This window comes from Barbus barbus (assembly GCF_936440315.1).
Source record: "Barbus barbus genome assembly, chromosome: 35".
In the NCBI taxonomy this organism is placed as follows: Eukaryota; Metazoa; Chordata; class Actinopteri; order Cypriniformes; family Cyprinidae; genus Barbus; species Barbus barbus.
In genome coordinates, this window is record NC_136763.1 from 14,130,595 (window position 1) to 14,158,397 (window position 27,803).

Below are 27,803 nucleotides of genomic sequence, written 5' to 3' on the forward strand. Positions count from 1 at the left end.
TTACTGATAAAATAGATAACATCAGAAATATAATATCAAATGTAGATTCTACTGCGTCTAGTATTTCGGCTTCTTTCATCGCACCCAAAGAAAAACTGCAGTGCTTTACAACTATAGGACAGGAAGAGCTAAATGAACTTATCAGTCCATCTAAACCAACAACATGTTTATTAGATTAACTACTGAAAGAGTTGTTACCTGTAGCAGACAAACCACTTCTCAATATTAACTCTTCGTTATCTTTAGGTCACGTCCCAAAACCATTCAAGCTGGCGGTTATTAAGCCTCTTATTAAGAAACCACAACTAGATTCTAATGAACTGGCAAATTACAGACCCATTTCAAATCTTCCATTTATGTCTAAAATTTTAGAAAAAGTTGTGTCTGCTCAATTGTGTTCCTACTTGCAAAAAAATTATCTCTATGAAGAATTTCAGTCAGGTTTCAGGCCTCACCATAGCACAGAAACTGCACTTGTTAAAATTACAAATGACTTGCTTCTTGCTTGAGACCAAGGCTGCATCTCATTGCTAGTATTACTTGATCTTAGTGCTGCGTTCGACACTATAGACCATGACACACTCATAGATCGATTACAAAACTATTATTAAACATGATTCAAGGGCAGGCTTTAAGATGGTTTAGATCCTACCTGTTCGATCACTACCACTTTGTTCATTTAAATGGGGAGTCATATCAATTATCACCAGTAAAGTATGGAGTACCACAAGGATCTGTCCTAGGTCCTCTGCTATTTTCAATATACATGTTGCCCCTTGGTAATATTATTAGAAAATACGGGATTAGTTTTCATTGTTATGCTGATGATACTCAACTATATATCTCAACAAGACCAGATGAAACTTCTCAACTATCTAAGCTAATAGATTGTGTAAAAAATTTAAAAGATTGGATGACCAATAATTTCCTCCTATTAAATTCAGATAAGACAGAGATTTCGCTTATTCGACCAAAAAACAGTACACAGAATCTCTTGGATTACAATTTGCAACTAGACGGATGTACTGTTACGTCCTCTAAAGTCAAAAATCTGGGTGTTATATTAGACAGCAACTTGTCCTTTGAAAATCCTATTTCCCATGTTACAAAAACAGCATTCTTCCGTCTTAGAAACATTGCCAAGCTTTGAAACATGCTACCTGTTTCTGATGCAGAAAAGCTAGTTCATGCATTCATGACCTCTACACTGGACTATTGTAATGCACTGCTAGGTGGTTGTCCTGCATCTTCAATAAACAAGCTACAGACAGTCCAAAATGCAGAGGCTAGAGTTCTTACCAGGTCAAGAAAATATGATCATATTACCCCAATTTTACAGTCTCTGCACTGGCTACCTATTAAGTTCCATATCATTTACAAAATATTATTACTTGCCTATAAGGCCCTAAATGGTTTAGCTCCTGCGTACCTAACTCATCTTCTACCACGCTACAATCCAACCCACTCCCTAAGGTCGCAAAAGTCCACTAAACGAGGTAGAGCTTTTTCACATTTGGCTCCCAAACTCTGGAAATAGCCTTCCTAATAATATTCGGGGTTCAGACACACTCTCCCTGTTTAAATCTAGATTAAAGACACATCTCTTTAGCCAAGCATTCACATAATGCATCTTATAATCTTGTACTGCAGTTATATCTGATCAAATGTACATTATTATTATTCTTTACCTTGGGTTGAACAAATAATTTTTGCTTAGATGGAACAGCAACTACGCTAATTATGTCTCTATTTGTTTCTCTGTTTCTGTCACGGGATTGACATCCCGTGGTAACTAGGAATTACAGAAGATTCAGTCTGGATCCAACCCTTAAATGATCTGAGATGACCGAACACCTGAGAAAAGATAATGCCAACCCCTCAGAGGACCTCAGAGGATGCCAATGCTCAGACAACATACAGAATTACCAAATTTTGCCCTAAGTTAAATATATTAAGGTTCTGCAATATATAAATATATTGTGGAAACTTAATTTCCTGTAGAGCTGCTTTGCAACGATTTGTATCGTAAAAAGCGCTATACAAATAAACTTGAACTTGAACTTGAATTACTAAAGGATGAATTATTGTTTGCCGGAGAACCAGACTTGCTCTATTTTAATGCTGGAACGCTCCAACACAGCTGGTGACCAAATGAGCTTCGTCTACAGCGGCTTCAGGCAGACATACTGGGCCTGTTAGCAGCTGTCCACCCCGGGCTACGGGATGAGGTGTGGGTTGTTCGACAGGATCGGGTTTACAGGCCCGGGCCAAGCTTTCGTAGATCTTAACTTGGTCCCCATGACTCATTACAGTCGTAGCCTGCAGAGCTGTCCAATTTCACGGTGGGTTACAAATAAACTGCACTTCTGACCATATTTCTCTCCTTTTTTCCCCCCTCTCGCTGCTTTTTGGCCAAAGCTGGATTTAATTTGCCACTTCCTGTTTCATCGTGCGGTTCGCAGTCACTCATCACATTTGTTTTTGTTCAAATCCATTAGAACACACCTCTGAAAATGGCGAAATCGAGTGAATAATTCCCGAAATCATCTAAAAACACCCGCCGCTGTCCCTTTTTGCCATTTAATGTAATGTTTCCGCAATATAAAGGCTACGGCGAAACCTTAAAATTGAAACGGCTACAGCAGACTCCCATCGGCCATTAAAATGAGGAAAGGGCGAATTGGAGCCAAGGCAATAAAAAAAATAAAACTAAGGGAGGAAAAAACTTCAAAATATGCTGTAATGTTTGAAAACCCTGACCGCTTTGGTTTTTTTTTCACATCCTATTTTTCACAAAGGGGACCTGTTTGAAACTTGCTGCCTCTGCTGCTTTCCAGATGTGCGTTGCTCACCTCTAAGTCCCCAAAAATGTTAAAACAAAAAGCCTTCTGGAAAAAAAAGTAAATATGAGCTGCAACACGATAGCAGCAGCAGCGTTTGGGATGTCAGAGAGATTTTGTTTTTGAAAACTGTGAAAAAGTTGTGAGGATTGCATGGCTGTTAAACTCATTAGGGGAAGGCGAATGGTGAAAGAGGCTCAAATGAGTTCATATGTACCTGGTGTCTCTCTCGACAGTAACTTATCCCCATGTCCCATTCTGAAAGCGCGAAAGAGGAAGTGTAATCCACTATGGCTGGGCTCTCTGGGCATCATTACCTCGTTGTTGGCACCGTGAGCTCACTTTGTAGTGCTAAGGGCCACAACATTAGCGAGAGCTCAACACCGAGACAGCTCGGAGAAAGAAAGAGAGAGAGAGCACGGAGAGTTCAGGATATGGGTCGTCTCGAAATCCTCCAGCCTCGGCAACCGCACAGCCGGCTAATTGATGGCAATTGCACGGCAGTTTTGCTGTGGTTTTCTTAACACCGCCCTTCTGGCAGCCAAACAAAGTTCTACTTGATAGGGTTTCAACCACTTTCTGCTGTGCGGACTGCAAAAACTAATAAGCAAAAATGGACTTTCAAGGTCTTGTCGTATTGAGAGTTTTTCAAGATCTTGGAGCTGGTCTGCAGGGACGGTTCGGGGCAATACGAAGGTGTTGGAGTTCAATGTGAGTCACTGCTTTAGTGACCTAGCCCAATGGGACACTGTCCAAAACCATCCTCCTACAAACACATGCTAAACAGACTGACCATGATGAGGATAACACTAACTGGCAGCAGGGCTTCCTATCCAAACTAGACATATGGGATGCATTTCTTTGTTATTATTAATAAAGAAAAAATTAATAATACGCGCTCGGGATGTTGCCAAAAGCAAGTTAGCTAGAAGAAAAGACACATGCGGTGTATTGTTAAAACAGAGGAGCACTCGAAACCACTAGCTTGGAGAATAACTAAGAAAAATAAAGTTCAAGTTTTTAGTTTGATTTTAATTTCACACCTGGTAGAGGCTAAAGCGATACCGATCTTCAGAAAATAACCAGAAAGAACATACAGCATATAGAAAGTTTCTGCCATCTGTGTTTAAATGGGAATGGGGAGGTTTGAAGACGAGTAAGGAGGAAATAAATTGTACTGAGAGGAAACAGAGTGCTATGAGGCCTCATCTCGTGTCTTTAAGCAACTACTGTATTGTCCTTTCCCAAAACTCATAATCTTCTACAATGATGCACCACGTGAATACGTTAAAACAAACACGCTTTCTTTCGGCAAACCTTTAACAAAACCGAACCAGCTGCAGGTTTCACATGTTCTTCATCAATATTTAATTACATCAGTAGCATCAATCTATATCATCAATCCGCGTCGCTCAGCACAATGTGGCCTTCATCTCGCTTTTATCCCCACCCTTGGCTATTAAGGAGAAGAAAAATAGAAACCAACATTCTCTCTCTTCTCTTCCCCGACGCCTCTCCCTGTTGACTTTAGTCTCTTTTTAAGATGGCAAACACAAAGAGCAAGCGGAGGCAAGCTAATTAGCAACACTTAAAAAGGGATCTGGCTTCATTGTTTGCAGTCCCTCGCCCTCACCAGTTACCAGGGCAACAACTTTGAGAGTGGCGCTGTGCATATTTCTTTTGCTTTTTTTCTTCGTTTCTTTTTGTTTCCCCTGGGGGTTCTCCATTTTTTGGAGCCTGGAGAGGGCCGTTGGGAGGACAGAGATGGAGAGCGGAGGGGTCTCTTATCCCGAGCAAAGAGCGGGGGCTTCTGGGATGGCATAAGGATAGGCCTCTGCATTACACAGCACTACACAGAGTTCTAAGTGGGCATTGAAGGCAAGGAAATTGGACCTAGTAAGTACGTAAGTGTGTGTGTGTGTGTTTGTATTCACCATGGTTAAAGGAATAGTTCACCTGTATCAAAACCATATGACTTTCTCTTTCTGTAGAACCAAAATTAAGGTATTTTGAAGAACGTCCAAGCTGCTTTTTTACATAAAATGGCAACAAATTTTGACCAGGTGCTCCAAAAAGCCATTCTGCTCATTTGCATATTTAAATTTATGATGTCACATTTGGTTTGAAAATGTGCAAGATTTTCAGTCAATAATGACTTGAATTTTAGTCTACTCCTAACATAATACCCATTATGTAGATGTGTGCTCACCAAGGCTGCATTTATTTGATCAAAAATAAAAATAAAAATGTATATTTTGAAGTATTATTACAATTAAAAATAACAGTTTTCTATTTTAATAAATTTTAAAATCGAATTTATTTATGTGATGGTAAAGCTGAATTTGCAGCATCATTACTCCAGCCTTCAGTGTAAAATTATACTTTAGAAATCATTTTTAATATGCTGATTTGGTACTCAAAAAACATTTCTTATTGTTATTAATTTTATCAAATTTTTCAGTATTTTTTCCCCTAGGATTGTTTGATGAATAGAAAGCCTTGAAAGTCTTTATTGACAGTTAAAAATTAAATAAAGTTAATTAAAATTAATTCAAAAAAAAAAAAAAAAAGGAAAGCCTTTCGCCCGAACAGGGACTAGAACCCTGGAAATCTGATGTGATGCTCTACCGACTGAGCTATCCAGGCTCTTCTCCTTTAAGAAGTTAGAAGTAGCACCAGTCCTTGACAATTTACTCTCTTTCCACCTCATCTGTTGATTAAAGCTGAGACAGTAAAAACACATGACAATTAGCGTCAATTATGGCTGCTGTTTCCTGACGTGGAGTCCAGTAGGAAGTGTACTCAGGGTAAAAGAAGCCCTCCCTCTGCCTCACTAACTCTCCAAACTGAAATTCCCTCCTTGCCGCCCTCCTCCTTCTGCCCCTCATTCTCTCTATCCTTCCTCAATTCCTCTCCACTTCAACTATTACCTAAATCTCCCCCTCCCACTCCTCACAGCTCTCTCCGAATCACTACATCCATTCTCCTGCCCTCTTTTTTTCCTGTCCCCTTCCTTTTCCTTCCTTTCTCTCCTCCCCAGTGGTTTGTCAATCAGCTCTGAGGGAGTTATACCTCCAAATGCCCACACATTAGTATCCAGCTAAGAATCTTTCATAATCGCCATGGTGACTAGAAAAAGGTCAATGCTTGATGTGCTTCAAGTATTGTCTATGAACTGCCAAGGGCATGGAAATTACAGGCACGGAATAAAAGGTGGCTTTGTGGCACCACTTTAGACGGTTGGAAGTGAGTGTTTGTTGATGCAAATCTATTATGTTTGAGCATGTTTGCCAAAAACAAAAGACTAAATAGCTTGTGAGTCAGAAGATGAAAATATGATGGAGAAAAATTATAAATAAAACTTTAGAGTGTGACAGTGAATTTCATGTATGGGGGCCCTATGCAAATATGTAATCACAATTATTTTGTAAATTATGTTTTCCTAATATTTACAATATATCTACATTATAACATCTATTTTTTTTAAATACATTGAGGAAAGTTTGCTTTTAGACTTTTAAACCAAAAATAATTGTAGAAGGTGATATGTAATTTTTTGCTAATATCACATGAAATTACACACTTGTCCAATGTTTACTTTTGCTTTGAAATAAACAAAACTAAAATTAAAATTAATATTAATTTTAATTAAAATAAATGTATTAAAAATAAATAAATACAAAAACTATTAAATAAATACATTAATGCATTAATTAATACATGTACTGCTTTGATTCTTTCAACCAACACATTACCAGAATCAAATTTCACATCTTTTTGTTGTCACAATTATTCCCATATGAGTTTGTGAATCATTATTGTAAATGTGATCTGTGTTGGTTGTCAGTGCTACTGTGGTCTGGCTGTACGTTTGGAACTGATCTGAGCCCAGCTGTGCTGGCAGTCCTTCTGAGATGCTCTGGATAGACAGACGCACTGGATAGACACAGGAAGAGGCGACTGTGCATTGCCACAACTGCTCCTAATGTAACTTCAGCTGGCTTAAAATGACTCCACACAGAGAGAGAAGCACACACACGTATGTAAATGCGCACTAACTGCGGCCCTCTTTAGCCTTCTCAAAGGTTTCTCTGGAAAAGCCATAAATTAGTTTTATTATCGTCCCATAAATATGACATTCCCACATTCCTGAATTAGGACTCAATGTGTGAAAAAATCATTAGATGAAGAATATGAAATATCTCTGAGCACATGTGAAATACATTACGCTTCGTATAAACCTTTACTTGAAATGTGCATGTGTTACCAATGCTAGAGAGTGACTTTGGCAGAAAACAAACAATAACTTTTACCAGAAAAAAACATTAGTTATCAAGGTACGTTATCCAGCTAAAATCGACTTTTCAAAGAGCATATTCTTCATGAGCTTTGAGCGAACACAACAAAATAAATAAAGAACCGTCCTCTCAAACACTTTCTTAACCATGTAAGAAGCTCAAAGCCAGACCAGCTTTTCAATAGTACTATAGGAAACCAGCACGCCGGAGGTCTTTTTTGTATTGCTGTGGCATCTATTGAGGTTTTCCACAGATGCTAAGCAACTACCCTCCCTTAACGCTCCCCCAAAACCCCTCACCCTTGCACCTCGGTCACCACCAGAGTTTCGTGACCCAGTTTGACCTTTCTTTTTAACTGAACTCCATACAATGAGACAGGCCACAATTAAAAGTGCGGAATGCTTTTAAGTGATGACACCTTTCAATGGGCTGACAATGTTCGATTTACTGGATGTTATTAAGCTGGCTTCTGGCCTGGCCCCCATCACCTAGCATCCTAGTCTAAAAGGGATATGATCCCTGTATTTAAGTCTCTCCCTCCCCTTTCCCTCCATTTTTGTTCGTTAGACTTAAGCCGCTTGAAGGGAAGATGAGAAAGGTTCGTGCCTCTGTTCGTGCTAGCGGACCCGAGGCCTTGAGACCGCTGACACGATGGGCTGCAATTGGTCAAATGAGCTTCATTTCACACTGAGGATGTGATACGGCCATTACTGTCCACCGAGTGCTGAACAGAAGGCCGTTCCTGACGGTAATGAGACGGGAGAGAGGCCAAACACCCTGACTGTCAAACCGTTCAAACTTCCTAGCTCACCACACTTAGCATTTCACACGCAGAAACCCAATTAGAGCGTCTAGACTGCCTTACAGGTACCTATGATCTGCCATCAGGATAGCCAACTCAATATGGCCTATCTGTCCAGACATCTGAGATCTATATGCCTTTATCCGCTCTTTCCATCTGCGCTGTGGACAGTTTAATTAAAGCTACCATTACAACCAATTTGCAGAGTCCATTATGGCCTCTTAATGGTGGACAGTGCCAGAGAAAACAAAGAGTAAAGCAAACGTCACACGTGCACGGACATGAGTAATTCTGAGTTGTAATAACCTAAAAAGCAGGGGTGGGTTATGACACAATGACTACAGGAAGACAAACCATCAAGTGTTCCTCACGATACAGACCAAGGACATGAGAAAAGACAGAAACACTTATGATCCAACTATACAACTACAAAAAGTTATAGTTATTTATTAAAAATGTACTATTATTATTATTATTATTAATAGTATTTAATTATTTATTTTTCATTTTAATCATAGATACATAAATGACAATAAATACAATTAAAATGTAAAAAATATCTTTCAATCTATTGATAAATCCCATTATATAAAACATTTAACTAAATATACATCAAGTAAATATAAGACAGTTGACCACTGTGATCCATTACTCGTCAACACAAATCCATTTTCCCAAAAAGTCAAAGATTTAAATATAACGTGGATGGGGAAAGAGAAGAGGAAGTGAGAGAGACAGTGAAATCATCTGCTATCTCCTGTCTGTAGACCATCTGATCAAAAGAGCCTGAGCTTTACAACGATGTGGTCTCCATATGCATCAGCTCCAAGCCAATGATAAGCTGTCAGTGTTTTTCTGTGCCTAGAGGAGGAGTCTGGCTGTCTTTTTTTTTTCTCTCTCTGGTGTGTTTCACATCTTCATTCTGCACTACTCTTTCTCAACTCTCCACTAATTAGGGAAGCAGTTGCTCATCTTTTCACTCCTCCTGAGAGTTTAATCCAAAACTCAGAAGTGGTTAAAACTGATCTGAGAGAAGATCCGGAGGATCAGGTCTCCAAGCGGCCCATCATTCTGACAGGCCGCATTTAGTGTAAAACTTGGCCAGAGACTCACAAAAAAGACTTTCCTACAACAACAACAACTTCATGCAAACTTCATAGAGATTAAACATAATATTTAAAATTTCTAAAGAGAACATGTGAGTGGTGTTTGCCAGTGCAGTTCACCAGCATGTCATTTGAATTGAGTGGTTTGAAGAGCGTAACGTGTAAAAACAATTTCACATCAGTCTTTCACTTCATAAATATGATTTTTTTCCTGCATTGAATTTAAGATTAAATTCGATCATACACGTGTTTTATAAATGAGGCCCGTGATCTTTAGAAATGTTTCTAATTTATGAAAGTTTTGCCCATTTTATCAACCACCTGCTAAAATCCATACATCTGATTGCTTACACATCAATGTCACTCTCATCACTCACAAAGTAGGACGAGATATACTTTGAAGAACTTGAAAAACTTCAAGGGAAATTGGTTCTCCTGATACTAAACAGCATACTAGCAGCAAGGATGGATGACACGGTGATTCAAGAGAGCTGGTCTGAACCCAACAATGTTTGTAACCTGCTACGCACCATTTGGGGCACATCCTATCTAAATGGTCGCTTTGAAGCGAAACCACAGGTCTACTGTATCCCTAAAGAGAGCGAGAGAGAGATAAGACCTCCCTATTAAAGAAATGAAGAGCAGCAGAGGGGACTGTCAGGGCCATTTCCCCCTGCCCAGGCTGCAGTAGCTGTAGACGGGCTGCGGAGCGGGACCATTTGAAGTGAAGAACACTCGAGGGATTGAAAAACAGAAAACCCTTGGTTGGATTCCTGGCTTTGTGCAACAAGAGGATGAAATTCTATAAGGATTCCACTAGTGTGCACTCTTGTTTTTTTTCCTCTACCTCTCCTGTCTTGCTTTTTTTCTACAAAGCAAAGGGTTTTGCTGGTCTCTGGGTTGTGAAGCAGACAAGGAACATTCCTCAGGGGGGCCCAGGCGCCCTTTCTTGACACATCTCAGTGTTGCACTTTCTTTCCCCCCTCCCTCCCTTGGTTCCCTCACTCCAACCACTTCAGCCCCACTTTCCCCCATCGCTCGACTCTTTTCTCTTACATTCTCTGACTCGGCTACCTCGTATCTGTCCGTATCCACCATCCCCTCCTTTCCCGAGATGCCTGCCTCCGTTCCTCTGACTCAAACCCATCCCGGAGCTCTCATTCGCCCCTTTGCCATCTCACCCTCCCTCTGCTCGCATTCTCCATCACTCTGCTGGGCTTCTGTTTGTTTGGTAAAGACTGTTGAGTCTTTGACGTCTGTAGATGCCTGTGATTTCTCCCAGGCTCCCGAGGGGCCCAGGGAGAGAGTGCTTTGTGTTCTGACAACGTGGGCCTGCAAGGAGGGAGCTGGGACTGTTTTTCTGCTCCAACGCTTCTTGGCAGGGTGTTTAACCAGTATCGGTGCACTTTGCTGCTTCCAGGTAAAAACTTTGGGCTTGGAGGAAGATTCTACACTAGACTAGACAATAATCAGAATCAACAGCGAAACAGAAGTGCATTTACTTAGGTTAAGGTGAAAAAAATTTTTTTTTTTTGCATTTCTAAATAAAATAAGTATGGCACAGCACAGTTCCTGAAGCTGGGATCCTTCACAACTCCCACAATAATCAAATGATCTGTTTTTGGAGCGGGATGTTTAAATAGTCACAACCGCTTCAATATTATAAAATACATTTATAACTTTAATTTTACTCTCCTGTCTGCTTCTCTATGACTATGCATTTAATTCACTTTATTAAAATTAATGCAACAACCTTGTGAAGTACATCACGATACCTGTATGACGAAACTAAATAGTAAGACTTCACTTAAAGCTTGACATATGTCAATACATTGAAGAATCTACACAACATTTCCATAAAAGGCGCTTCTGAAAGGCTTGCTGAAACAACCCATAATCTCTTTCAATCCCTTCCCCCATCTCTGCAGGGCTTTATAGTGACCTGCTCCATTAAAAAAGCTGTAAGAGATGAGGATAGCGGAGTAAGACATTAAAACTTGATAAATGACTTTTTAGGAGGCTCTGCCATGATAACACTTTACTGCTTGCTTTGCCATTTTCAGAGCCTTCCTCATTAAAGTCATTTGGCTTCAAGGCCAAACTCTCCATTCATTTATAATCAAATGAGGGAACTTGATGATGAACTAATTCATTCATCAGATTCTTATGAACAATGGCCATCTGAGATGGAATAAAGGAGGCAGATTTCTATGGCGTTGCCACCCATATCAAAGGGCGCATTGCATCGCTTGCTGGCACAACACTTACATCTCGTTTGAAGAAGAAAAAAAGATGAAGAGTGAAGAAATGAGAAGAACATTTGGGATATCTCAGTAGACAAAGGGGTAAGGGAATGTCATTCACTCAAACTGCATAAAATTTGTGATTTTCATTCAGTCCAAATGTTGCGAAAAAATCAAGTCACAAAGTCTATTCATTGTATTTGGATGCTGATTTTGAATAAAGTGACTATAGAGGCTGAAAAATGAATAAAACATTTGAGCGATAGTAAATTTGCCACATTAAATAGTGACAGCAGATCAAACAGATGACCTGGGGACTTTTTCAGATTCTTTTTTTTTTGTCTGTAGAGCAACTCAAATAAGTAAATGTATAAAACTGCTACTGGAAGATGAGCAGGTGTCTGAAGCCTCACTCCATAAGGCTCAAGGCCATGGAGTAATAAAAAAACACCTACACATAAATGCTGACATCTGCATGTACACATGCATTTATAGGTAAGTAACCACATTAAATATTCTTAAAGAGAGCGACTACAGCATTTGTACCACTGAAGGTCTCTGTGTGGCATATTTTGCATATGAAGTGAAAGTTGCCGTTGTTATTGTGAATTGCAAATTACAAGAAATAAAGTTGCAATTATAAGAAAAGTCACTGACTATGAGAACCTCTCAAAACAAATACAGCTAAATTGCAGTTTACAACTAGACAAAAGCTTTTTTTCTGACCTCAAAAAACCCAACATACTATGGCATAATTATCAGAGTTATAGTTAAGCTGTCGGCTTCTTGTAGACATATGAATTATGAAAACAGTGATGTAAATGTTTTGGACATTACTTTTACAAGGAGCTACTGCTGCCACCAAAGACCAAAAGTATGGGCACGCAAGAGAGAAAGTGGAAAAGGAAAATAAAGAGGGACAGAGAGGAAGGAAGAGAAATAGAGATACAGAGTGTGGCATTGAGGCCACGACGGCCGTATGTTTGACATTGGAAATGGTTTAGAGCAGAAGGAACTGGCAATTTCTCTCTCTAATTAAAGGCTTTGGCTCACATGACCATGTACAGGTGCACCAACACCAGACTGCAGAGCTGGGAAGAAAGGCCTCCTTGTGTGTGGTGAAGCCATGCTCACTCAGCGGGAGTTTCCACACACACATACTCACAGAGGATACAGCCAAGGAGTGCAAACATTCACATTCATTACCTTCACTACAATTTCAAGCCCTTATTTCAAGTGACAGAAAAAACGATGCAAAGTAGTTGTTATTTTACAAGTTCTTTCCTTCTCTTTTCCTGTTCTGCTCATGAGCTCTCTACTCTCCAAACAACTTCATTGGTTATTCGTGTCAATTTTTGAGCAACTCCGGATTACTAAGAGTGTGTTTTTATATTCTTATGAAACTCCAGGAATCGCAAGATCTCAGACTGAAAGAGGCACAAGAAATTTTCACATTGGCAACAAACTGACTGAACATTACCGTTTTGAAAGACAAATTTTAACTTTTTCATTTACAAAGACTAGATAATATATTGTTAAACTATTGAATCAAGAACTTAACCTTTTTTTATTAAGATTTATATAAGATTTTTTATTTATAGATTTATATAAGATTTATATTTAATTTAGTTTTAGTTTTTCCATGAAGTATTTTTAAAATTGGCATGAAATACAAATTGTGTGTGGCTCTTTTAGCCTCAATTAATAATTTTATCAAATATAAAGTGATTATGAAATATAATTGCTTTAAAATGTAATATAAAAATATTAAATAATATTTAAATATAATTGTGTATTTTATAATAGTTTACTATATATTGCTATATATTCTGATTCACTTGTATAATATGTAAATATAATTAAATAAAATATATAAAACATAATTGTATTATCTTTATGGTGAAAAATATTCCAGAGGTACTCAGTGCTTCACTTTCACTATCTAGACAAACACAATGACTACATAAAGAGAACGGTCATATAGAATTATGGGTAAGGGTCAAAGGTGGTCACCCACTGTGGTTTGGATGTACCAACACACATGAATAGCATTTCTCACCAGCATCAGAGGGTTGATGAGGACAAACATCAGAGAACATCAGTGTCAGAGGCCTTTAGATTTACACACCAAATCAATCGGGAGAGGTAAATAATTAGGCTTAACAGATCCCCCTTTTAGTAATAGTTAATCAATGTTTTATTAAGACATACTAGGATCTGGTAACAGACGTTACATTGCAGCCTGTGTTATTGATAACAAGGTTGAGGGGTCCTGTTACCCTCTGCATCTGTAATGCATTTAGGGAAGAGTGTGGACAGAAAAAAAAAGAATTTCAGCCAAGAAAGTCCGGGAAGTGAGGAAATTCCAACTGACAAACTGGATATGGAAGACACTGACGCATAGGCCAAAGAGCAAAAACAGCACAAGCCTCTGCACGCTGACGTGTCACTGCATAAAACAGTTGCTTAGAGGATTATTGTGACTCAGGCTAGGCTGAGACTGCTGCTAGACCTGGACCTGAAGTGTGAGGATTTCAGTAATGTCTGCATTATCTACAGGAACTAAAGTTAGGAGCAAATAAAATCCAGAAGTGCAGTTCTGGAAGATCTCATGGAAATATGAAGCCTGAGGACTAGATTTGGTTAAAAGATTAGTTCACACAAGAAAGTAATCACTGACTCACTCTCATGTCATTCCAAACCTGTACGACTTCCGCTGAACACAAACAGAGAAATTTTGAACTGTGTATCATAAGTGAGACTCAATATTTAAAGTCTTCTGAAACTATATCATAACTTTGAATGGGACATAGGCTGCTACAAATGGATAATTTATTCAGTGGAGATTCTGGTTTGTGTGACTCACTAACAAATCAATTTGTGAATTGATTAAAAAAGTAAACCTCTAAAAATAATGTGATGTGTGCAATAAATAAACAATTAAATACATAAATAAATAAAAAATCCACAGAACAACTTAAATCATATAGGCTGTGAAGAGTTATTTTCCAAATTTCCATGTCAGGGTGAAATATGCCTTTCATTTTTTATACTGTTCCCATTAAATGACTGAAAAATTACAAGCTTTTATACTATACACCACCTAAATAAACTTTTTGAGATGTTGAAACCAATACAAAACAGTTTGCCTCGTATAGTTGGTTGTTTATAATTTGTGCAAGACATGGAAATTGCACAAGAAACAACTAACAGCTAAATAAAGTCAGCTTCCTGAAAGTCTGGGTAGAGGACTTTGGGTCTTTTGCACGCACACACACACACACACACACACACACACCTGCTGCTGTTGAAGATGCAGTAAATCCACCGGACTGATCTCCCCATTGGTGTCACCGTTGGACCCTCCCTCTCTTCCTCCGCCATCTGATTGGCTACTTAGACTGCTGACTCCATTTTGATTGGAGGGTGTGGTTCGAATGGTCTCAGTTGCTGATTCTACCATCATCACGTGGCACCTTGGGGAAAAATAGAAGATATTGATTGACCATCAAGTATTGTTGGAAGTCCTAGGAAGAATGTTAGAATCTACATAGGCAATGTGTTTTATCACAAAAGCAAATATACACACTAACCAAAAGCACAGATTCACAATAAACCCCATCAGAATGTGTTTATCTGCAGTAGAAATAAAGTGACACAGCTGTTAACCTTGATAAGAACATAGTAAACAAGCTGTGCGCCATACATCCATTTGGATATACCTAAAGAACCACCTGAGCCTCTGAACAGCTAATGGCAGCCAAGGACACAAACACGGAGGAAGGCACAACGAAGGTCTGCCTGAAGAGATACTTGTCAAACCAAAATGGCATTGTGCCGTGAAAGTGCAGTGCTTTTCACCAGCGTGAAAAAGAAGCCCTTTCAATTAGAAAACCTGTACTCAAAAGAAACACCAACCTCTCGTACACCTTATTATCAGCCGTACAAAAACACAAGCAACTTCCAACACAACAGGAATGCATTTTCTGTCTTTAAGAGGTGACGATAGTCCAAAAAGAAAGAAATAAGCCTTCAAATGAATGAACGATTCAGTAAACCGATGACTTATTGACGTGTATAGTATTAGTAGAAAAAGAGTGAGTGCTCCTCAACTAAAAAAAAAGGAAATGTCAATTGTGTTGTCATTTTTATTAAAAAATACATTAAGCATGCAATTCACACATAAAATGGCTTGAATACACCTCTTCTGTGTTTTAATGTTAATTTGCAGTTAATGTAATTTATATATTAGCATGTTTATTCCTTATTAAAGAAGGAAAAAAGCCAATAAAAGATCAAAATTCCTGAGAAGAAAATTAAGTAGTGATATTTTAAACAGTTTGTCAAGGTTAGATCAGACTGTATAATATCACTGTACAATCCCTAAAAGAGATATTTATTAAATTAATGATTTGTGTAAATAAATAAATCATATGTTTTGTGTGTGCGTGTTTAACCTTGGAAATCATATTTAAAATTATTATAATTATTCTTTAAAATTAACGTTTCTGGTAACACCACATTAAATTAATTTAAACCTTTGTTGAAAACAATATAAACATTTTTCATAACTACACAATACAAACAGGAACGCACAGAGTACATTTCTAAGAACTTAGCATGTGTGTTTTAAACCACATTTTTACTACATTTTGCTTGGTTTATTTAACCTTGCCTTCTTATTTGTCATTGACATGCTTATGAAGACCAGATATTCACTTAAAAACAAATATCAATGACATGAAGCCCAGCATTACGATTGCATTGTGGGAATGGTATTATTTACACATGCAGAACGTGCCGTGCAGTAAAGCTCGACACAACAACAGCTGAAGACACAGATAGAGAAGACTCTTTACCTGCTTCTACACCCAGATCTACATCAGGACGTTTTGGAAACTCAAGGGTGCTTTTATGGGTCCAGTAAGTTCACAGTAGGAATCACTTAAATGCACCTGGTTGAGGAGTTATATACTTCACCCAAAGCTGTCAACTGAGGCAGTCACTCGCATGACTGAAGAGGATGCAGGCATGGCTTGTATCATGGGGGACGCAAACCAAAAATGTGGGTAGTTTTATTGTCTGTTGACTTGTGAGAAACTCTAAACCATGTGCGGTTAATTTACATCCACCCAGACCATGCAGGGGACAATACTAAAACCCAAAGAACACTTCAGCTTCTTTTTCATCATATGCAAGAATCAAGTTCTTTGAGATCCGCAGGACTTGAAGGAACGAGCAGCTGCTGAGCGAGTGCATCACTGCCATATTAACCAGCCCGTGGTGTAAGCAAGCATGAAGCCTTGTCATATCCCGTAATGGGTGTATATTGTCGCTATAATGGAAGGTCGTAAATAAAGCAGCCCAATAAATCTGCACAGGGAACCTTTGATTACGGCTGTGAGACAGAAGTTTGCAGCGTCTTGTAATTGTTTTTGGCAAGCTCATCTAAGCCGCCAATGTCGAGGCTTGCCGCATCTCGTTTAGCCCCTGAAGCCCCTCTATCTGAACTTTGACCTGTGAGAACAGAGGAAGATGCATTTTTCTTCTAAGGGGGAGTGAGGGATACAGAAAGGGTGGGTGTTCTTTTTCAGATCGAAGAGATAAAATGTGCATATTGGGGGAGGACGAGGTAAAAAGAAAAGGCACGTTTGCCTTTTAATTGGGATGGAAGAGAAATGGGACCAAACTTGCCTTTGCTTCAGGGACTTAAAAAAAAAAAAAAAAGCAACAGATAAAACAAAAATCCCAGGACCAGCGTCTTCGCAACATGGTAACGCAATGCATTTATGTTCTAATATCAGCAGATTTTCTTTGGCACTTACAAGAAAGGGTGGAGGGGGTGGTGATTCATTCTCTATCCTGTTTCTGCAAGTACTGAGGCTGCAACAAGGGATCATGGGAACTTCTGTGACTGCCTGTTAAAAGCTGTTTATATTGCTGAGGTTGCTGAGAGTTGCTAAGGTAAGACAGCAATGAATTCTGATTTGGCTCCAGAAGCGCATATTAGCAGTAAAAAGTGAAAGCTTTGTAATTCTGGTGATTTTTTACCATATGCGTATTAAAAAGGAAGTAACACAAAAACAAACAAGATCGGGAAATGGAGAGATGGCGAAAAAAGCCACAGTTTCTCTCTTCATGATTAAATCCCATCCTCCCCAAAGCAAAGATCCTCCTTTCCCTCCTTTTCTCGTTCTCTCTCTCCATCTACCCCCGAGGCAGCTGCAGTTCCGTTCCTGTGCTCAGGGTCGGACTCGGCGGCTGGCACGGGAACAGAGGATTCAGAGAGAGCAGGGTTGAAAAGACACCGTCTGAGCCAGGTAGGCCAATGGGCGGAGGTCTCCTAGGTAAATCTCGTACAGGTGGGCCGTCACTTCACACCCTCTCACAAAATAGCAAGCCCAGCGGGCAGTACTATTCCAGTACTCTGACAGGGTCAGAGGTGAAAGGTAGATTGTCTTTTCCCAGCTCCCTTTTTTATTGTTTAGGGAACACCATTTACTGAAGATGTCAACACTGTAAATCGTAGACAAAGCATCAGGTGTTCCTGCCTAAATGAACTTGACAGCTGCTTTTGCTTTTTCATGCAACAAAAGCAGATGAGTCAATGGCATATGATGAAAAAAAAAAAACAATCTAATTGAAAACAAGTACAGTTCTTGGAAATGTACTCATTTTAAGCTTCAATTTAATGAATCGTGTTTTGTAACTGATAAGTAAAATGTAAAAATATATTTCCTTATACTTACATACATAAAGATTTTAATGACCCCCCCCCCCAAAAATTTTTTTTTTATAATAAATTAATAAAATAATCATACATACAGATAATTTTTTATGTTTTTAATTACTATATTTTGGGGATTCACACCACATTTTACCCCTTAAATTAAACAAAACATTTTTAATTTAATAACATTGTGTAGTTGTAGATTATAATTATCATCTTTTTTAATAAATTAACTCAAGCTACACTTCTGCAGAAGAGTTAATCTGTAAACGTTCCAAAAGATGACAGGCTCAGCGGCTGAAGCACAGATTCGTTGAAGTGGAAGTGAATGTACCTCTGAACCCGAGTACCAGCTTTTACAGTCTTTCATGGCCCGCTCGGCATACCGAGAGCTTTGAAGAGGATTGAGGCTGTCGGATCCAGCTGGCTGATCCCAGATCAGCACATCTGCAACCCCAGACTGCGGATTGGACTCTGTGTTCCGGTCCGACTCCAAAACACAAGCCCCACTAATGCCCCCTGAATTCAGCACTTCCAGCCTGGATCATTTCACCAGAGTGAAGATGGTAGACGGCCAGCGCCAGCTAACAGAATCAGTCTTTATTATTTCAGATGAAAATGAGTATTTTATTTCAAATCCTTCACATAAAAGCTTATTACTGGCCTCTAACACATTGAAAGCTCTATAACGGATAATTGACTGTGATACCTGAAATTTAATTTTACACATTTTGCTTTTTTCCCTCTTGTTTAGGTCTCAGTGAAAGAAAATATGGCAAACATTAAACCGGCTAAAGAGTTTGTTTCACATTAAAAAGTTCTGTTCAAGGAGCAATGTTTAAAATAATGTGAGGATTCAAGCTGTAACTCACTTGGCAATGTCGACAGACTGGTTTAAATTTGCAATTTCAGCTCTCCGGCACACACCAGAGCTCCATTTAACTACAAAGAGCATTACCCAGACCTAAAAAGAAAATAAAACGGGCATAATAGAAGATGACAACTTTGAACAATATTTATAAAAATGGAATACCGCTTTATTCTGCCAGTACTTTCCCACTTTTTTTTTTTTAATCACTGACTCATTCATTTACTCCATCTTTCCTGTCCTCTTCTTTATATAGGAACTTTTCAAAGCATATGCGGAACCGTTTCACATTTTTTTCAGTGAGGTTGTTGGCTTTTTTTGTCTTCCTTTGCACCTGTGGAACAGCTCTTTCTGCACGTTACGCACACGCTAGCACACACAGACATCCTTCTCAGTAGTTTTTTTTTCTTTTCAGCAGCTTACCAGATTAATAACTCTTTATCATGTTAAGCCTTATACAGGTCTATTTATATAAGTCCCACAAAGGCTGTTTCTAGAGCCTTGCATCAGCTCACAGGAATGCTCTTATTAATAAAACAAAGAAGGAGCCAACATGATTAGTGGAGACAGCCACAGTTGTGCCAGCACATCTCACGTCTTCTCCCTCAGGCTACCGAAACAACAGTCCCGCAGAGAAGTGAACGCTTCGTCAGGAGTACACCGCCCCTATTTGTCACTAAATCTGATTGACTAACATAAAAGTCCACCTGAGCACACGTAACATGCTCGCTCTGTTTCAAAACCTAGTGAGCTGCCTATAAAGGGAAAAAATTAAGATACTATTGTTGAACGCGCACCTAATGTTGTTTTTAATTAGGCTGTATTTTAAGATACCTCAATTTGGCGCACAATGCATATAGACATGCTCCTGTAGTTTAAAACAGTTGAATATGGAGCTCCAAGGTTGCATTTGCACGGAATAAAATAAAATAAAAAATAAAATATTCAAAGAAAGTCTCTTTAGTAAAGCTCAGTGAGAAAAAAATATATAGGAAATATAGGTGTAGCTACAAAACAAAATGGAAAACAAACACTTTTGATCAACAATGTCAAACGTATTAAATATAAAGCTCAGTTCAAAAAATGGAAGATAAAGTGAAAAGTTAATTATAAATGCTGGTTAAGATAATTTTCATTCAATACTGAGAAGTACTGAATCAAAATAGTTAATATATATATAATAAGAAGTAAAGTAAAGTAGTTCACTAGGTTTAGAAATGAACATACTTTTACAAGAAGCAGGTATATTTTGACAGTATAAAATAAGACTTTTTAACTAAAATCAAGACTGAACAAAAACTAATAAGTTTCTGAAGCAAACGCACATTGCCTGATCAGGAAGAACTGCTCTCGGGACGCAAACATTCAGGAACGTGGTCTACGGAAGGATAGGGTGTATTTGTGTTAGCAACTCCAACTGCTAGCCCACGGGGCAGAGGGCAGGTATGTGTGTGTCCCAGTGGTTAGAACACACAGCTTGCGGCTCTTCCTCCAGATTTGTCTTCCCTAGACATATGGTTGGTGGTGGTGAGAGGGAGGGGGGCAGGTATGACTACATCAACTAGGCCCAACAACTGGGCCCAGGGGAAGTCTGTCACTGTCTGCCATGAAGACAGATAGCAGGAAGACCCAGAACTGAGAGAGAGCGTGAGAGTGAGAGAGATGTAATGAGCAGGGTACCTAAAGTAAGTCGCCACAAAAAAGGGTCTGAAACAAATAAGTGTTCCTGATAGAATAATAAAGGAAAGCCTGAATTGCTGGGTGTCTCTTAGCAGTTTTAACCTTGGCCCAGCATCGGCCACTTCAAAGGGATCAACTACCCGCTCCTCCCGGGGGGCACGGTGCACTGGAATATCCTGACAGTAAAGAAGAGACCCTCGTTTGAAGACTGCTTAGCCGAGCACTTATGCGCTCCCTTTTTATGAGCGAAGCCGTTCTCCACTCCACTCCAGAGCAGTTTCCCTCCGTGGAAGTGGTACACTGCTCCACTTGGCATTATGACAGAATCCCTTCCCTTGCCACCCACTTATACACTCACTCACCCCAGGCCTTTAAATTCATCATGAAATGGCATCCGCAACCCATTTTACTGACGTAATGTGACATTTTGAAGTGAAACAAGATATTCCATGAGAAAAAATGGTTGACATTATTTTTTTTATTTTTTTTCCTTGGATTCTTTTTTAGTATTATTATTATTTTATTCATCAGGAATTGACTGGGTCATTAAAAAAAATGGCCAGTATGTACCAAAACAAGGTCAAAACAACCCAATCTCATGAGAAAATCTTATAATTTCATCCTAACTACAGTTATCATCAACTAAAACTATTATTAAGATATTTGTTAATTGATATAAAGTAAAAAAAAAAACTAAAAAATATGAATATTAGATTAGACAAAAAAAATGTAAATGTTGTCATGGCAACTAACTGAAATAATTAAGTTGAATGTTGAACTAAAATTACTAACTGAAAATGAAAAAAAAACTCACCTAAAACTGAAATAAAAATAAACCTAAATAGTAATATTTAGAAAATAATAATAAAAAAACTAACAAAACTAACAAAATAGCGCTATAAAAGTATTAAAAATGCACCAATTCCGAATGATTATATGAATTCACACAAATTTGTCAATAATTTGCTAAAATGCGAAATAGTTAAGAATTGTCATGAGACTGTGTTGAATAAAAATGAATTTGTAAATTTACCTAAAAAGAAAGACGTAAGGCCAAAAGTTTCTTAATTCCATAATAACATGCATGAAACTAAATTATGTACAATAGGAACGTGGAAGTTTTTTCATGTTGGCTTTTAAATTAACCAATGTTACTTCCAGCTGAAGCACTATGACTCTCTGTTCACCACCCAAAGAGAAATACACACAAATGTGTGTGATTTTAATAATATTGATTGTTTTATTCTAATGTTAAAGCTCCAGACTGATTCAACTTAGTTAACTGGAATCAATCCCAGGTAAAGGACACCAATTGTCCCTTGGGCAAAATAATTCACCCCAGCTGCCTCAATTACTCCAATTAGATCCCTAATTGTGTACTGCACATCTCCTTGGATAAAACAAATTTCTTCTAAATACAAGGTAATCAGATACATACAAAGTCCTTGTGAACTCATAATTGCTCTGTAAAGATTATAGGTTTTTTGTGGGTTTTTTTCAGATCTTGAGGAAAGATGGTGCTTTTGTACAGCAGATAAGATACAGATCCATTCGAACTCAACAGCCTCCTCTTGTGATTACATGGAACCGTTCCAGCCAGTGCAAGTGGGATTGATGGGCTTTACCTGCTCACTTCTCGGCCTCAAAGTCGAATTAACATCTAAGAAATATATGCATGTGCATGTGCCTTTCTGCCACGATGATATAAAGAGCACCAAAGGTAAACATTCGGAATGGGTGTTGGTTTAATGCAGACTCGACTGCTTTTACTGTCACAACCAAACCCCCTCGCTCCTATTACTTCAGCTTAGGACCACCAATGTCCAAAAATAACCAATTCATTTCCCCACGGCACAGGCTGAGACAAGGGGCACAGAGAGAATGGGAGCATGGAAAAAGAAAATGGAATGAACTGAATGATCTGCGTTCACAGGGCTAATGGCACAACTTTGATGATCTGATCATTTTCAGCGGGGTTTAGCGGAGCTGGTGTCCTAATTTGAAACTAGTTTTTTCAGCTGAGGTTTTCCTTTTTCCCTTCAAACTAAACTGTGGCAGACAACAATTAAGGAACTGCTTACCAGCCGACTGTCACAAAAATCAGAGGCACTTTAAGGACAATTCAATTATCAAGGACATGCCAATATGAAAGTAAAAAAGTAAGAAAGATTCTCACGGGGGAAAGAAAACGAGGCCAAATAATACAGAGGAGACAATCAGAGAAAATGTGTATGGGGGAGGCAAGATATGCATTCATATGATATCTAATGTACCTTATGGTGATCTGATGTGTTGCTGTGACGTGAACATGATGCAAAAGGAGGCAAAGTCCTGTTTGCAAAGCCCATAAAGATTAGCTTCAATCAAGTGGGTTTCGTTGCAATAGGTAAACACCGCAGCATTCCCAACTGATGAGATCGCTCCCGCGCGTGTGTGTGTGACCAGGGCAAACATTTACTCCCCCTGACACCACCCTCTGCCTTTTTCCCCTTTGGCCCAAAGTAAGTGATTTTCCAGTCTGCCCTTGATGGCTAAGAGACCAGAGATTTCTATATGAGGCCTCCTCTCCATCAGATGCACAGATCATGGCAAATATTTGGAGTAGGTGCTGGGATTTCACAAACGGCTCATTTGTCAGCCATCGAACGCACACAGATTCATCCACTAAGAGATCAATTTACAGATAGATGGATTTAACGACTTAATTCTAACTAACAATTATGACAGACAGACAGACAGATAGACAGATAGATAGATAGATAGATAGATAGATAGATAGATAGATAGATAGATAGATAGATAGATAGATAGATAGATAGATAGATAGATAGATAGATAGATAGATAGATAGATTTAACATGGTGGAACAGAGGTGGAACTTTAAAGCTCCGAGGAGCAAGCAATCCAACAAATGTACCCAGATGCAAAACTTGCTTTATGAACATGATCTTCATATCATAGTCGGCTGATCTGGATTAAAAAAAGACAGTGGGAACAGAAAAATCTGGAGTGAATGTTTTTGCTCGATGCTGACTCAACAAAGTAAGGACGTCTTAAAGCTTACAGCATGGAACTCACTGGAGGAGAAAAGTGTAATAAAATTATCATCAAAAAAATTAAATTTTTTATATATATATATATATATATATATATATATATATATATATAATATTTTAATATATCATAATGTTCTTTTTTTCTGTTGGTCTGTTTGACATTCAACTATTCTCATAATATTACAATCCAATTAAAGGTTACAATTAAACTTACAATTAAACATTTTTTCAGACAAAAATTATGAAATAGAACAAGGAAATGTAACTAACTCGAGGCTTTAAATGAGGTGGTGGGGCAAAGTGATGTCTTCAGTTCAAAGTGGGCATTATATAATTTTACACATCTGCTTTCATGACTGGCACTCTGGATTTGAATTGAGTTAATTGATTGGATCAGAGTGGGTATAATCAAATAAAATTTTATAACTCTATAATAAAAACAACACTTTAGAAGGAGGCATGTAGAAAAAAATGATAGCATGTCCATTTTTCAAATTAATTGAATTTTAGTACTTCTGAACTTGGTCCAAGGCATCTCATACGCAATAACTCAACACCATCTTCAAAATTGGCTCCATGACTAAAGATATTCAAACACACACACACACTTTAAGTTCCTTGATTTCTGGGAGAAAACCACCACTGTTTATAACTACCGAGAGCAATCAATTGCCAGTAATTTCCACATTATATTCTCCAGTAGTTGCAATGCCTAATAAAGATCTCACCAAGAGTAAAAGCTAAAATATTAATTCCATCTTCAGCAGTGCTGATTGCATTAAAAAACGTCTGTTTTATTATTTAGCACAGAAAGGAAAATCTTTGTTAAAGTAACTTGAATGCAAATTGATATCACTAGAACGAATAGTGTAAAAGCATTACTAATTTGAATCATAATAATATCAATAGAATAATTCATAATGTAATATAAATAAAGTAGAGAGGTAATTCATTTGAAAATGGATGCCTTCAATTAATGTCTCAGCCCCCCAACCAAAAAAGAGGGCACATACACCAGTTTCATATACAAGAACATTAATTGCTTAACTGTAGCCATTGTTATGAGGTGTCAGAATGCGTGTAGAATCAGGGAAGAAACTAAACATGCAGAGCTCGCTTTAATATTACATTAATTTTTCACTGTATTTATTCAATATTCATGAGTTATGCCTGCTCTCACTAACTTGCCTTTATATCCTGCGTAAAGTGTTTTTTCCACTATGAAAACAGCAGCTCGTGTCTCAATTCAATTTGAGCTAGGGTGACTTTAAAACCAGTACGTGACATGTTGCCTTTTCACCTTGTTCGTTTTCTGTTCCTCTCTACGGAACAAGAGTAGCTGCCTTTGTGTTATTATCAGCCTTATTACACGTCATTAAAATACTGGAAGAACATTCCAGAAGAATATACACACTATACACCAGTGCACTCACTCACACACTCTCTCTCTCTCTCTCCCTCGCGTGTCACACTTTTGGGGGTGTGCAAGAGCGCAGAAGTGACAAAAAAAGAACAATATAATTGGAGAAATGTACGCAGTAATAATAGGTATTCAGAAAATGATAATTCATATTAAACAGGGTGCATAAAGTCAGCCTCATTTGCATGTTTTAGATTATATGCATTTCAAAAGTAATTTCCGCAGGGCATATGAATGACATTAATTCCCAAGTGGTTTCTGCTATAGACCTCAAACTATCAAACACTCAAACATTTAAAAGATGAAAAAAAGAGTACTGCCACATTTGCGAGGGGAGATTTCAAGGTTAAAGTATTTGAATGCATGTTTTAAAGTTCCGTCTAGGTTGTTTAAAGTTGTTCCTAGCCTAGTTTAAAGTTCACTAAGCTGTGTTTGGAACAAAAACACACCTTTCTACTCTAAGAATTCAGAACATATATTTATAATGTAAAATAGATGGATGGATGATTCCTATAACATTACAAAAAAAAATAATAATAATTCCCTTTAATAAATTCATTGCTAACTACAATATTAAAATTGTGCCACACACTATATTGTCAGGTAACCTAAAATATGTGCTAACGTCGTTTTAAGTCAGAAACATTATATGACTCAATCAACCTGAGTACATTAGGTTAAAGTCAAATTTAAGTGTCAGATCAAGTATAAATAGCACCACAGAATTTTGAAAAAACATACACTTTCACTTTTTACAGTGTAAGGAGTTGAATATGTAATTTCAATAATCTAAAAATTTTAAATCCATTACAAATAAACAAATAATCTGGAAACAAGGTGACAGTGCATACTGCTAAAACCCTAAACATGAGGTAAGTCCATTGTGCCAATCACTCTAATACAGCACAAAAAGGACTGTGGGTATTCAAAGTTCCAAATTAATACAGCCCTCCAGCCAGAGGATGCATGAGAGAGAGAGAGAGAGAGAGAGAGAGAGAGAGAGAGAGAGAGAGAGAGAGAGAGAGAGAGAGATCCCTTTTAGCCTCGATTCATTTGAAGAGGAAAAAAAGGAGAAAGACTCAGGAATAGGAAACCCTCAGATTTGGCAACTTAAGTGGAAAACAGGTTCTGGATGCAATTTTATTTGATAAGACAAATTTGGCCTTGTAATATAATGTTTCTGATGCATACACGACTGGGATTTAAAGTGTGATGTCTAAAGTAATAGCTCTAAACTGGTTAGTCTGGATAACAAAAAAAAAAAAGGGACTCAAACTTTTCCTTTTTTTAACAACAACTGCTGTTGACATCAAAGACTGTGTGTCCAATCAAACATAAAACAAAATACAATATTTAGGTGCAGATTTCATCTGTCATTTGATAGAAGTTCAATATCCTTGAAATTTATAACCAAATCATACAAAGCAAAATAAAATGGAAAGATGAAAAGCTAGTTTATGATGACCACAATGTGTGAATTAATGCCTTTTTCTATACTTTTTAAATACATTTTTATGGATTTTGCACAATAAACCATATTGGTATTGAATTGGGTCACCACTTAATTTCCAAAAGTAATACCAGTTGAGAACCACCAGGCCAATTAGTGGACAAACCAAACAAACAAGCAAGTCTAAATAATCAAAAGGACCTCAACTTCCCTCACAAAAATGTATATTAAAAAAATAACTGTAAAAGGAAACCACATGGAAGAATGGAAGATACGGCCAGGGCTGCTTCTTTTTGTAAAGTTTGTGTTTTGTCTGTCTAAATATTATGCTACTGAATGTTTTCCTCCACATGATTATCTCATTATGAATTAATGGCTTGCATGCTGCGATGTGTTTGGGCAATGCCTAGTTCACGCTAACTCTTTATCTACCTCGCTATAAGAAAAATAAAACATGGGCTAGACCAAGTCTGGCCATCATAATCGTGAGTCAGCTTGTTGTGGCATTTAAAAGTCAAGCAGATATTAACAGCTTGGGCGGCAGGTGGAGAGTGAGAGCGACTCTAATGAACAGCACGCAGACGGTACGCTACTGTAATCGCCCTGACAATCAAGTTTCGTCCTCTTCGTTTTACAAGCCTCCGCTTACAGGTGCTGACAGGCCATGCTGGGGAGATTTAAGGGAAAGAAAAATGGATTTTATGGCATTATCTCGTTATTTCTCTTCCCGTTCTGTACTCGTACTGTAAGACTAGCCTTTTTGTCCTTCTCCAGAGAAGGATACTTGGACAAGTTCAATTATGCGGGGGGGAGTAAATGCTGAGGGAACGGGAAAGAGAGAAAGACAGAGTGAAGGAGAAGAAATAGAGAATATCTTGAGGGAGAAAAAAACAGGCTAATTAGGACCTGGAAAATGTATTTGTTTTTTTTTTTTTCCTCCCGTTTTTTTTGTTTCCCGAGGAGTTTTTAAGAGTTCTATTTCTTTTCAACAAGGGAGGTGGAGGGGAAAAATTAAAAGAGGATTATGTTTCTTAAGACAAAAATCATGACATGCACAGAAAAAAAAGGAATCGTCTCACAACAAAGGAATTCTCAATCCCCGTATTATCAGCAGAGTCCGTTTAGCCAGCGCCAACCAGACTACGCAAACATCTGAATTTACAACTCATTTCATCTGAATCTCAAAACACCAGCACCAGCCCAAAATGATGGGTAGTGGGAGTTTGAGTCTTTTTTCCTTTTTTTTTAATGGAAAAAGGCTTCCATCTCCAATCAAACCTCGGGCAATAACACTCTAATGAAGTGCATTC

The 27,803-nt window shown here is 38.1% G+C and overlaps 1 protein-coding gene across 1 annotated transcript in view; it reads right to left on the minus strand.

The window, feature by feature from the left end:
- Positions 1-27,803, minus strand: part of LOC306855391 (forkhead box protein P4-like) — a 137,119-nt gene that overhangs the window by 81,677 nt on the left and 27,639 nt on the right. The window contains exon 2 of the mRNA XM_079394087.1: positions 14,588-14,765. Coding sequence (XP_079250213.1) covers positions 14,588-14,755 — 168 coding nt within the window. The 5' untranslated portion in view covers positions 14,756-14,765. The remainder of the gene's footprint in view (positions 1-14,587; positions 14,766-27,803) is intronic.